This window comes from Astatotilapia calliptera, chromosome 9 (assembly GCF_900246225.1).
Source record: "Astatotilapia calliptera chromosome 9, fAstCal1.2, whole genome shotgun sequence".
Classification (NCBI taxonomy): domain Eukaryota; kingdom Metazoa; phylum Chordata; class Actinopteri; order Cichliformes; family Cichlidae; genus Astatotilapia; species Astatotilapia calliptera.
This window is the reverse complement of record NC_039310.1, coordinates 28697766-28710623: the sequence shown is the minus strand read 5'-3', so window position 1 is coordinate 28710623 and position 12858 is coordinate 28697766. Positions and strand designations below refer to the sequence as shown.

Genomic DNA, 12858 nt, shown 5'->3' with positions numbered 1-12858 from the left:
GGTAAAGCACCATTTTGTTGTTTGACAACCGCCAATAAACGATGTAAAGAAGACGAAGCGCCTTCCGGGATGACAGACGGAGCTATTTTTTAATCTAAAGCGAAGAAAATAGTGAATTTGGATGCTAAAACAAACTAAACCAACGTTTGGATCGATATCTGCATCGATCTGCCCACCCTTGTCTCCTGGATCGTAGCTGAGATCAGCGTGAACCACGTGGGTCTCTGCTCCCTGATCTGTTTCCTGTGTTTGGAAAGAGTTGCAGCTTCATCGCGGAGTTTCTCTCGGTTTGTGGGCTCATCTAAAGGTAAGCACCGAGCTAACTTTACTGTGAGTTCAGTTCATGTTGAGTTTAGCTCCTGAATGAGGTCTTCTGCTGCTCTCCTCGGTGTCTGTTCTCAGTTTATTGTGAACACGTTGAGAGAAGAGTGAGAGAGTGTTTGGAGAAAAACACCAGCTAATCATTAGCTCAGCATGCTGGGAGAAGTTGGAGCAGAAAAGTCTTTTCATTGTCCCTGCAGCTGTTTTTCTGCCTGCACCAAACCTCTACAGCCTCATTTCTATTTGAAGTGATAACAGGAAATGGATGAGAGCGATCTGCTGCAGTATCAGGGTCACAATAAACTTTATTGTCCAGCTGCTGTGGATGAACACATGAGAGGAAGTGAACTCCTACAAAGTCTCATTTTAATGAGTGTGGCTGCTGTAAAGTGATGCACAGGAAGATGTTAACAAAAACTAATGAAACAGAGATGAAAGTAAACAGTGTTCATATTTGAAAGCACAGAGAATAAAATATATTGTGGTGGTTAATGTGCAGGAGAGTGTGAAGAATGTAATAATGTCTTCCTGTGTCAAACACAGCTGCAGTCAAAGCAGGAAGGAAAGCACTGAAACCACTGATCAAAGCTCATTAATCAAAGACCGCTGATCAATGGCCATGATTACCATTCAGAGAGTTGGGGAGTCGCTGCAATCACAGCATTTGATCAGTGGTTGTTGATCAATGATCATGAGAATTTGCATATTAATGCTCAATAACTGACCTCCCAGCCCATTGTTCCTTCAGTGGTGCTCGTTTCAGTCATTATGCAAATGCACTGTTGAAGATTGGGGAAAGCTGCAGTCAGCTGAAACTGAAGAAGTCACGTAGATGAGGGCCGAAACGTTTTTCCTACTGCAAAAGCTACGTCCAGATGAACAGAATCAAAGTTTGGGGAATGGTGGAGGTGGTGGGACTGGGGGGCTGAAGGTGTGGAAAGTGTGGGGTGGGGGAGTAACAGGTCTGTCCCTGTTTGTGGAAACCACAGGAGGAGCTGTTCAGGCTGTTGCTGGGTGTGAATTGTTGATGGAGTCTTTAAACTTGTAGTTGCTGTTTTCCAGACTGAAGCAGAGTCGTTAGCTGAAAACTGGTTTTAGAGGTTCATTCAGGACACCTTCTCAGGCTCTTACAGCCTTACCTGTATCATAACAAAGTGTATAAACCCCAATCCACCTTTAACATGGTCCTTCTCCCAAACCTTCAAATAGGACTTTCTGGCCCTGTCATAGTAAAGGGCTGCTTAGAATATTAGAGCCAATGTCACAAAGTTCCTCCTGAAGTATAAGTGAGTGAGAGAGTTTCCTCACTTTGCAGCACAACACGTCTCACAAGATTTCTACAAGCAATCAGAGTGAAATTTGAACTTTGTGTTGTCAGATGAACATATGAGACACTTTGACTCTTCAGTGCAGTGTGGAGCCTAACAAAGATCTGTTTTGTGTCCCAGCTGATCAGCAGGAGGAGAAGAGTCTGACGGAGCAGCAGAGGAACATTTTCAGCCATCTGGACTCAGCTGAGTCACTACAGAGGAAACAATGAGCTCAACACAGGAGGTGAGGAAAATATCACAGTTTCACCAAATAATCAGTCACGTCTAAAACTCTCATCCTCCCAACCTGTTATATCACTGTGTTGCATATTATGTTTTTTAGAGACCACAGCACATGTTAAAATAAGGAAGGTTTATTCATCAACATTATTAATAATCAAATGGACATTTGTCAGAGTTTTACCCCTGATACTGCTGGATAAACAGAAACTCACTCAGGAACGAGGTCACACAGAGCTCAAGTTTTCACTCGCGAGGGGGAAGCAATTGTCTCCAACCCATTTCAACTTGCTTTACCCCTGCAGGTTGTTTTTATTGGTTACACACATGAATATTCATAAAGCTTGTTGCTGTATTACCTATGAGAAACTACTATAACTGGTTATAAAGTGATTGTACTGTGCAAGCGTGATTATACATTGTGTCAGCATCATGAGCTTCAGTTTAAATGAATCTCTGCTACACTTGATGTAATCTAACTGTGACATGAGCACCACAGTCACTGTGCACCAGTCACACACTGTTCTTTACTTTAAATCCATCACAGTTCAGCAAACGAACCTGTTTATCCTGCACTAACCTGCAGAGGATCTTCATGCAGTCTTTAAATAACACAGTTAATCTGCCTCAGATTGTTTTTCAGCATCTTTCACTATCTGAAAAAACACAATGTCACATGTACAGACCCAATGTCTGATTTCAACACATGAGGACTTACATGTAAGCTTTAATCTCCAGTTGATCAAATCCCACTGAGCAGTCCTTCCCTTTAAATCTAACCTCTCTTCTTCCTCTCCTGTCCTGTGTGTCTTATCTTTCTCCATCTCTGAGTGAAGTTAGCTCTCTTTCTTTTCTCTCCCTGTGATGTACAGCAGCTGGACCTTTAGCCAGCAACACACTGTGAGACAAACTGCACACAAACAGTTTGTGTGTTTGCTGATGTTTGTTGATAGAAACGCTGCATTTGAAATTACCTGTTTGTTCAGGTGCTGTGCAAAAAAGAAAGAAGAACAACGTCTCACTTTAACTCCTGACTGTGACTCACAGTTTTGCCTCTTTCATCTCTTTTTATGTTTCAAACCCTGGTGATTAGTACACGATCAGGATTGTCTTTCATGTGTTTCTTTTCCCGTTTCTCAAGTTGGTTTGATGTTTGATGCCTGCAGTGATGAAATAAACCCCTCACATGCCTTAAAAGTAACACATGTTTTGTAAATGTAAGGAGTACAAAATACAATTTTCTTTTTCTAATGTAGGGAGCAAAAGTAAAATATTTTCCTTCACTGAATCAACTTTTAAATGTTACATTGTAATTATTAATATTGAAAAATGACAAAATGATAGAAATATATAACAGGAAACATAAAAGTATAGACTTGGTAAACATTTATACTTTTCTGAGTGTGTTAGCATGCTAGCATTAATAACTGTGTACAGCAGGAGGGATGGGCTTGATTTTAGTGTTTGAACAGTCATGAATTATTTTTAACAGCAGGTTGGATGTAATGTGTTAGAACTACCAGCAGGTGGGGATAAGAGACCTTTAAGGTGTTTGGTGCCACACTCCACCTTCAGGTTTAAAACTAGTGTTAATGGAGGGAGTTTGAAGGTTGAGTTTGTTCCACGACTGCATTTCATTCACTGCCTCTGTTTGTATCTCTGTCACTGCAGGACCAACATGGAGCCAGAAGTCAGCGCTCTCAGGAGGCCGACAAACCTCACAGAAGAAAGGGAGAGAAAAAACACACCTGTGACGAGTGTGGGATGGGTTTTACTGTGAAGGAGTCACTAAAACGTCATCAGGTCATCCACACTGGAGTTAAAGCGTTCAGCTGTGACTTGTGTGGAAAGTCTTTTTCCTGGAAGAGTGCCCTAAAATCACACCAACTCAGCCACAGTGGAGTTAAAGCGTACAGCTGTGATCAGTGTGGCAGAGCTTTTACTCGCAGTAGCAGCTTACAGAGGCATCTAGTTACCCACTCTGGAATTAAGGCATACAGCTGTGACTTTTGTGGAAAAACTTTCAGCCACATAGAGACCCGAAATACACACATACGCATTCACACCAGACATGTTGTGTACTGCTGTGAACAGTGTGGCAGACAGTTTATAACCAACAGGCAGTTACAACAACACATGTTTAGCCACACTGAGGGACGACCTTATAAATGTGACCTGTGTGAGAAGACTTTTAAAGCTCCACATCACCTGAGGCAGCACCAACAGATCCACACCAGAAAGAGACTCTACAAGTGCAGTTACTGTGAGGTATGTATTTATATTGTTATCTTGTCATTTTATCCTGACTGTTTGGAACAACTCTGCTCATTAAACTGTGTTAGCATGTTAGCAATTCTACTGCATGGAAAAGCAGCTCTGAGTGATTATTCAGATTTTCATTTCAGTTGTGAGTTTTGTTTACACGATCATGAAAAACTAAAAGTCCTGAAAATTAATATGATGGTGTTATTTAATGTTCAGGCAGTTTCCTGGTATATAATGATATTGTTATTATTTCAGCATAAAAGGCCTTTTGTTTACAGAGCCTGATTCCTCTGTCAGGAGCACATGTAATAAAATAAAACACAAATGAAAATAAGCACAAAACCAAAACATTCAGTAATCTTCTCTTATGGTTAACAAAGTTGTATCGTTACGTAATGGTATTGTAATATTGTAGCAGTAGTATCATTGCTTGTTTTTAACTTTAGTACTTTTAGACATTAGTGTTAAAATACTAATTTAATGTTATAATTGCAGTGTCATGGGGGTAGTAGTGTTTGTCTTGTGTCCCATTGAGCTGAGTGTTATAACTGCACAGTTAGTGTTATTAATGCAGTATTAAATGAGTATTACTGCAGTTAGTAGTTTAGCACTGCGTTGGTACCCTGCAAATATTAGCATAGTAGTACTTTAGTGTAACTCAGATGTTACTGTAACATGAAATAAGTATTACTGTAGTATTATGATGGTAGTATTGTAGTTATTGCAGCCCAGTAAACTGAGTGTGTTAACTGAAACAGTCAAATGTAATTGGACGTCTGCAGAGATGCTCTTTATTTCAGGCGACGTTCAGGATAAAAATGTTGAAGGACTGACTTACACTGTGTTTGTGTCTTTGTTTAGAAGCAGAGCGACACAGATGGATCCAGTTCTCAACCCTGTCATTACTGTGGTGGTGGGAAAGAGTTTGTCTGTGACCTTTGTGGAATAACTTTCAGTGATCAATACACCCTAAAAAGACATCAACGTAAACACACTGGAGACAAACTGAAATACTGCAAAGAATGTGGGAGAAGCTTCACCACATCACATCACTTAAAATGTCATGAACTGATTCACAGTGGGGTTAAAAAGCACCTCTGTGATCAGTGTGGGTCATCCTTCACCACTGCAGTCAACCTTAAAACACACAAACGAGTCCACACAGGAGAGAAACCATACAAGTGCAGACACTGTGACAAAAGCTTCTCACATTCAGGTAGTCGTAACAATCATGAACATACACACATGGAAGGAAACTACAGCTGTGACCAGTGTGACAAGAGCTTCAGGAATCTCAGTTCATACTCCAAACACAAACGATCCCACGTTACTAATAAACTGTTTCACTGTTACCAATGTGCCAAAACATTCACTTCATTATGGGCTCTGTGCAAACATCAGTGTGATCACTCAGGGCTGAAATCACTCCCATCACAGTGAATCTGCAGAGACAGAAAGATCCTCTACTGGTTTCAGGGTCAGACTTAAAACCCTTGAGATCAGGCTCCACAGAGTTCAGATGTAAAAATGTGATGAGGCAGCTGTGAATGAACATGTTCGTCTTGTATACTGAGGAAAATTAAACAGCTGATGAATAAGATAAACATGTTAAACTGTGTTATAGACAGGATGCACCTAGCTGCTACTCAGGTGCGTATGTGTGTCAAAAATTACGAATGCGTAGTGACATTTATGTTACCAAGCGCCTTTGCGTACTTGACCATCTCATTCAACCTGACACGTGTTGCTGCAGCTTCTTTGGTGTTTCGCCACCACCTAAGAAACACCAACCAGAGCCAGAGCCGAAGAAAAGACTTTTTTCGAATAAGTGACTTTGGGGATGCTTTCCGATGGATCTGTGGACATCACAAAAGTCGAGCAGGAAATCATTTACATTGTGTCTGTGTCCAGCAAAGGAGAGTTTAACCCTGACTTTCTTGGACTGATTGAACTGGGTGCTGACCGCACCGCGTAGGGATGGACTTGTGAGACTTCTTGAGGACACAGGCTTGGATGACTGGACAACAACGTTGGTCGCTGCGTGCACAAACGAGGCTGCTATCAACGTGGGTATCTTCAATGGCGTTGTGCCAAAACACCGGCAACTTGCTACAGTTGAAGACTCTCTTGTGCACATTCTGTGCACATTCTGTGCACAGCACACACACTGAAGAATTGCTTAAAATCAGTTGATCGCAAAGTTCCTAACTGTGAGACGTTTAATCGCTGTGTGGTCAAGCTGATGCAGTTTTATTTGCAAAAAAAAGTGGAGCAAAAAAAAAAATGCTAAAATGGTGAAGAAAAGTGAAGAAAATGGGATCCCCTTTGTAAAACTGGGTATGTTTCATAATACCAGGTGGTCTTCATGGAGGTCATTTGTTTCGTACCAATTCGCGAGAGTTGAGGCTCGAAGATGAAATGTATGGTTTTCAGGGTTTTTATCATTAACTCTGTTTCCCTGGGACTTCTCCCGTGTGTTATGAATAAATTTCAAATATTTACATGTTACCATAGTGACCAGAGAGCATTAAGGGGCAGAGAGGAGGATGTTACTCTCAGTGTTGTTGGTGCATTTCAGGAGGAGCCTGCTAATAAAGTTAGTGAATACAGGTTTATTATTATTACATTTACAAAATACCGCAGTTTTTGTCTTGGTCATATCATTTTATTCTGTTGTATTTATCTTCAACACCTTAAATGCCGGTCCGGGAAAATATGTGACTGTTGGAAAACAGTTCACACAATACACATCACAGCAAAGCACCTCCCACATGGTTCTAAGACAAGGCACTATGTGTGTGTATGTTGTGATATTATTCTGTTATCATATGTTACCTTATATATGTAATCAAAGTAGTTGAATTATGATAACAGCTGTAGGACATATATTATCCTTTAGTTTAGATGGTGTGCTGTGTATGTAGTTTAGTCCTCATTATACTTTTGGGTTAAAAGAACATAATCATTTTTGTAGTTCATCAGATAAGTGTGCATCACTCTGTATCCTTGATCTGCTGTGACTGTCTTGCACTGTTTTCTTGACATGCTTTATTGTTGAATCATAAAAAGAAGGTTGTAAGAAGGAGACTTTGTGTCTAGGGCAGAAGAGACAGACCACATTCCATACCCCCACCTTACAGAGAGCAGAAAGACAGGGAGCCGAGGTCATAATTTAGGCGCCGTAAGAGAGAAAGAATGTGAATGTTTAGGCTTTTACGACTATGTCGGGGCCGCTAGGAGCTATAAGAGGCTGTGTAACCCGTCACCATTTTGAGATTTGCTGTGACCCTCTTCATGCATGTCTCCCCATCATGATGGTTCTAATGCTCATGAGTGTTGAATTGTATGGAAATAAATGATTGTTGATTGAGCATAAATACACCGAGTACTGTCTTTCCTTCAGCCCAAAGATTAAAAGAATTGGGAGATTTTGCAACAATGTGTAAACATCTGTATGCGCGTGTGTGTGTGTGTGTGTGTGTGTGTGTCTCTGTGTGCGTGTCTTCCAACTGTTTCTAACAACATCCTTAGTCATAATCTCCCCCACACCCAATATATGGTTCAATTTCTTTACTGGTTCACCATACACAACACAGTGAAGCCATACAAAAGGCAGGAAGCTTACCAAACATCAAACAAACCTTCACAAGGATGTGCCTGTGATAAAACACTACAGCCCCCCCCCCTCCCCCCTCCGGAACCTCGAGAGGCTGGGGAGGGGGACAAAGGAATTCCTTTTATCACAGAGTTGAAACAATGTAGAGATGGCAAGCATAAAAATGACAACATTTAACAATTCACTTTAACAAGACAAACTGGGATCATGTCATTATGAGAAAGAAGGAAGGGGGGCAGACGCTCCAAAGACAGCAAGTGCGGTGGTACAGGCCAGGTACACAGAGAGAAGACGGGACCGATTTAAATGCAAGCATGTTGGGAAAATGTGAAGAAACAAGCAGCATTTCAGTGATATTGGAGGCAGCAAAGCTGAGTAGAGAATTTATAAAATTAGGATCTGAATACCTGTTTTTATTTTTTAGCCATTTTCCATTGTAGACAACAACGTTTCAAATTTATCCAGGCCTTAAAGTTCATGTGTGTTCTGCTTAGCAGTAGGAAATCAACAAAAATAAGGCTTTTATGGTGTAAAAAAGAAAAAATTGCTTTCTTGAAAAGACTAAATTTACAGGTTAGTAGAGGTGCAACGGATCACGGTTGATGTGAAATCCAATCCCACGCCACGAATGCTATATTGTATTTAGATAGAAGCTAGCGAGCTAACTCCCTAACTCCCTAACTCCCTGCCATAACTATCCATAACCGGATAGTTATGGTCAGCGCTAGCAGTCCAAGTGCCGGAGCAGAGGAAGTTGCGGCATTTAAGCAGCCCTTTGCTGCCCAATCCAACCGGGCTAAAGCTATTACAAAAGACAAGAGGCCGTATTCCGTTGTGCAAAACAAGGGGTTTAAACTATGATGAACATGCTTGAGCCACGCTAATTCCCAACTACAAATGGGTGGACCTCCAGGGCAACGGCCCGTACTGCCCTATAGATTACATTAGATTAAATGAAACTTTATTTATCCCTCGGGTGGGTTCCGCCGGGAAATTCAGTTTCCTGTAACACAGCACCGGCAGAAGTTGCAGAATGTGAGCAGAAATATACCACATATATAAATACAGAGAATACAAAATGGATAAATAGAATAAATAGGAATAAGAAAACAAGGGGTGGCTGTAGCTCAGGCAGGTCATCTACTGATCGGAAGGTTGGTGGTTCGATTCCTGGCTTCCCTGGCTGCATGCCAAATATCCTTGGGCAAGATACTAACCCCAAATTGCTCTCCGATGCATTCATCGGAGTATGAATGTGTGTGAATGTTACTTAGAAAGCACCTAGAACAATGTGCTTGTGCAAATGGGTGTGAATGCACAAGTTGTGTAAAGTGCTTTGAGTGCTCAGAAGAGTAGAAAAGCGCTATATAAGAACCAGTCCAAGGGAACGGCACATTTCAAATATTGTGAGTCTATTACACCGTTGGTTATTAACAAAAATTATTGCACAGTGAAAAGGCACTACAGCTTACTTGTTCCCCCCTCCTCTGTCCCCGTTTCCCCTCCAGCGAGGAGTTAAACAGTTTGATGGCGTGTGGGACAAAGGACTTTTTAAGTCTGCTGGTCCTTGACTTTGGGAGAACCAACCTCTCACTGAACAGACTCCTATGGTTGTTTATGGCCGTGTACAGAGGATGCCCAGCATGGTCCATAATGTCCATATTGCACCTTAATTTGTTTTTATATAAGTGCGTGGAATGAGTCTTCAGTTGAATGTTTTTTAATAGGCAAAAATACTTGAATTTTTCTTTTTTTTCTACTTTTGCTGATCCGAAAATTGATCCCATCCGTGACTTAAAACCATGATCCAATCCGAACCGTGAGATTTTTGATCACTGATGTAATTAATTAATAATCCGCTCAAAACGTTGTTTTCCATATTGTTAGTAAAAAATATTGTCAAGTAAGGGGGCACAATGTGGTTTAATTCTGCTAGGCCTGGTTGTTTTAGGATGTAAACTCAAACTGTACATAGTGTTTAGAAATTCGTTGGTCATTTTATGTTTGTTTGTTTTTTTATTCAACAGGTCAATATTAAAATCACCACAGATAAACATAAATTTTTGATTTGTTTTAGAGAATATTTCTTCTATGAAGTCATTAAATAGAGAAAGGTGTTCTATATATACAGCTAGTTTTTTCTAGATTTTTCTCTCTTTCCTTATAAATTTCAATTGTTATACCATCTAATGAATTATCAATCGCAGTTGTCATACTTTCCACCACCTTGTAATTTAGGTTTTTATCCACATGCACAGCTACTCCCCCTCCACTTTTGTTCCTTCTATTTACAAAATTCTCATCAAATCCCACCAGTTCAAAGTCCAGTCCTTTCTCAGCATTGGTCCATGTTTCAGAAATGGCAATAATTCCAAATGGATTTGTCAACTCAATTAGATATTCCTTTATATTGTTGAAGTTGGCACACAGACTTCTGCTATTAAAATGGATTATTGATCATTTATTTTCCATGTTGATGGTGTGTTTAAACGGTTCATCAGTGAAGTAGCAGCAGTTATTGCTGATGTTATAGAAGAAATTATTTTCCGGGTCTATATCCTTTTCTAAGTCTAGAACATTATGGTCTGTGTATCGAAATGTTCTCAGTTCCAGATTATCATAAAGAGAATTCCAATGAGTTATATTGATATTGTTGCCAGATGCAGATGAAGCTCTTTTAGACTGTGCCATGTGTTGTGTTGTGTGTCACGTCACATGTGTATTCATACCTCCAGTGTAAGTTGAACCTCAGTATTTGTCCAGCTCCTCCATATTTCTGTTGACCAACACTTTGGCTTGTTCCGGTGTTCCATTGAGTTTAATGAATACTTTACAGTTGCTGGTCCATGTACTCTGAATTTTTCCCTGTTTCTTCAAGTAACGTGCTTTCCTGGCAATGTCCGCATTTCTTTTTATCAGATGTTCATTCATGAAGACATCGGCTCCTTTCAGTTTCTTTCCTTGTTTTAACAGTGCTGTTTTGTGTTTTCATTAACGCTGAGGCTGTAGATGCATCGGTAGCCATGTATCCATGCTAGCTCCACAATGCCATGGTTGTGCTCTCAACCAAACTCTGGTCATGTGACAATTACAAAGTTTACCTCATACAAACTTTACAGCACTTTACATATTTAACAACCCCATATTTTGTAATCACATTTTTTAGACATGTTTTTTAATTAATGTTAAACTTTTATCATCTTATCTTATAAATAAATGAACTAAATTAAGCATGAATCTATCACAGAAACATAAAATAATCAACTTTATTTTAACTGTCTCAGGGACAGTTACAACCACCTCGACCAGGTCCAGGATGGCTTTCTGCTGCAGTTTGACAGCAGAAATCTCCTCTGTCATAAACTCCAGCAGCTTCTTAATATCGTCGCCTTCCTCAGCTGACAGAACTTTTTTCGGGCCCATGCTGAGAGACGCTCTTCAAGCATCTTTGCTCCATCAAAGCCATCAGAGGCAGATTCCAGTGTAAGCGCTGTTCCCACATGAAAAACTGGACTGATCCACCTCCTGCTGTCAGACCTGCAGGGTTTAGGCCTGTGGTGTTCTCTTCTGTCTTATACTGAACACAAACTATTTTTTTGGACTGGCACAAATAATTTGTGTGCCTTCTTATTTGATGCAGCGAATAGTACCAGATAACTGTTGTTTCCAAAACATGTGCAGAATTTTTAGAAATGTACAATTTTGTATTTGCATTTCAAGTTATGAAAATGATTCTTCAAACATTTTTATGCGTTTCACAGTAAAAAATTGTAACTTTTTTCTACTCTGAGTTTGAATTTTTGCTTGAACTTAGATAACTTGTGCTAATATAGTATGCCGAAATGTAAAAAATAACTCAAATTTCAGATATTTGAGGTTGTGCTGAAAAGATTATACCAAACAAGGCAAGATAAACTGTTTTTATAATAATAATAATAATAATAATAATAATAATAATAATAATAATAATAATAATAATAATAATAATAATAATAATAATAATATTATTAATAATAATATTGTAGAGGTAAAATCAAAAGTAGTCAAAAATGGCAAATTATACTTGGACCCAGGAGGGTTTAGCAGTTACTTTGGTGTTCCTCCACAGAAATGTCAGAAGTAGTCTGAACTGCAAAAGAAGCACGTATTCTGGTTGCAGGAGGTGAGCTGGCTTCAAACAAATGATTTTCATGGCATATTCTCCACCACATCTCTGGGCGATCAAAGAGAAGAGGAAACTACATTACACTGCCAGTGGCGGACTCCCTCAGACATCGGTGCGTTGGTGGTTCTTTGTGTCTGGGGATGGGCGTCCAGGTACACACCGGCTCACTCCTTGGCGGCCGCTTATCGGGGCCTGGATCCTGGGGCTCGCTTGGGCCACTTCGGAGGTGGGGCTCGGTCACTCAGGCACAGCTGGCTGCCGGCGGAGCTCACGGGCGCGTCACTGCAACTCCCCCTGGCTTCTGCTCCGCGGCTGCTGAGTGAGCCCTCATCTGGGACTCTCCTCAGCTCTTTCTGGGACAGTGGCGCAGCTGCCCCTCTGTTGGTCTTCCTTGGTCTCTTGTGTTCTGGGGGCCTCTGGATGTCTGGAGTTTTGATCTCCTCCATACCTGCTTCATGCCCTGGAGGACGGGGCTGTGGCCCCCCCACACCCTCTAGCAGATCATTACATGAAGGAACCTTTTAAAAAAACAAGCGCGTCCATGCTCACAGGTGTACACACGGGTGATCACACCCACAAACTACACCCTTTTTGGCTTCTACCTCAAAGCACACTGTGTTCTGTTGATCTTATGTGCTGCACAATAATGTTTAATATTTAGTATTTACTGTCATATTCCCATATATCATTGTGATGTTGTTTATTCTATTACTCTTGTTCTCTTCTGCTTGTTTTCTTTTTTCTTTCTCAACAGGTGATCCAGATGATCGATATATGCATTTTCTTTTTCTTTTTTTTCTTGTTTTTTTTCCTGCCCATTGTGTTGGTTTTTGTTTTTTGCCCTTCTCCCCTGTCCCTCTTCTCAGCTGTTTCTCTTTCTTTCTCCCCTTCTTTCCCCCAGTCAAGTCTGTCCCGTATTCAGCAAGTGAAAATAAAATAAA

At 40.5% G+C, this 12858-nt stretch overlaps 1 protein-coding gene across 1 annotated transcript; it reads left to right on the top strand.

Annotated features, from left to right (window-relative positions):
* The first annotated feature begins 1857 nt into the window (after nucleotides 1-1857).
* LOC113029480 (zinc finger protein 135-like) lies at nucleotides 1858-5576 on the top strand. The gene is made up of 3 exons (XM_026180367.1): nucleotides 1858-1875; nucleotides 3543-4139; nucleotides 4998-5576. Exons 1-3 carry the CDS (start codon nucleotides 1858-1860, stop codon nucleotides 5574-5576), a joined length of 1194 nt encoding a protein of 397 aa, XP_026036152.1.
* Nucleotides 5577-12858: the final 7282 nt, after the last annotated feature.

Coding starts and splice junctions, on each gene's coding strand:
- LOC113029480 (XM_026180367.1), top strand. Junction 4,140..4,997: donor ACAAGTGCAGTTACTGTGAG/GTATGTATTTAT, acceptor GTCTTTGTTTAG/AAGCAGAGCGACACAGATGG.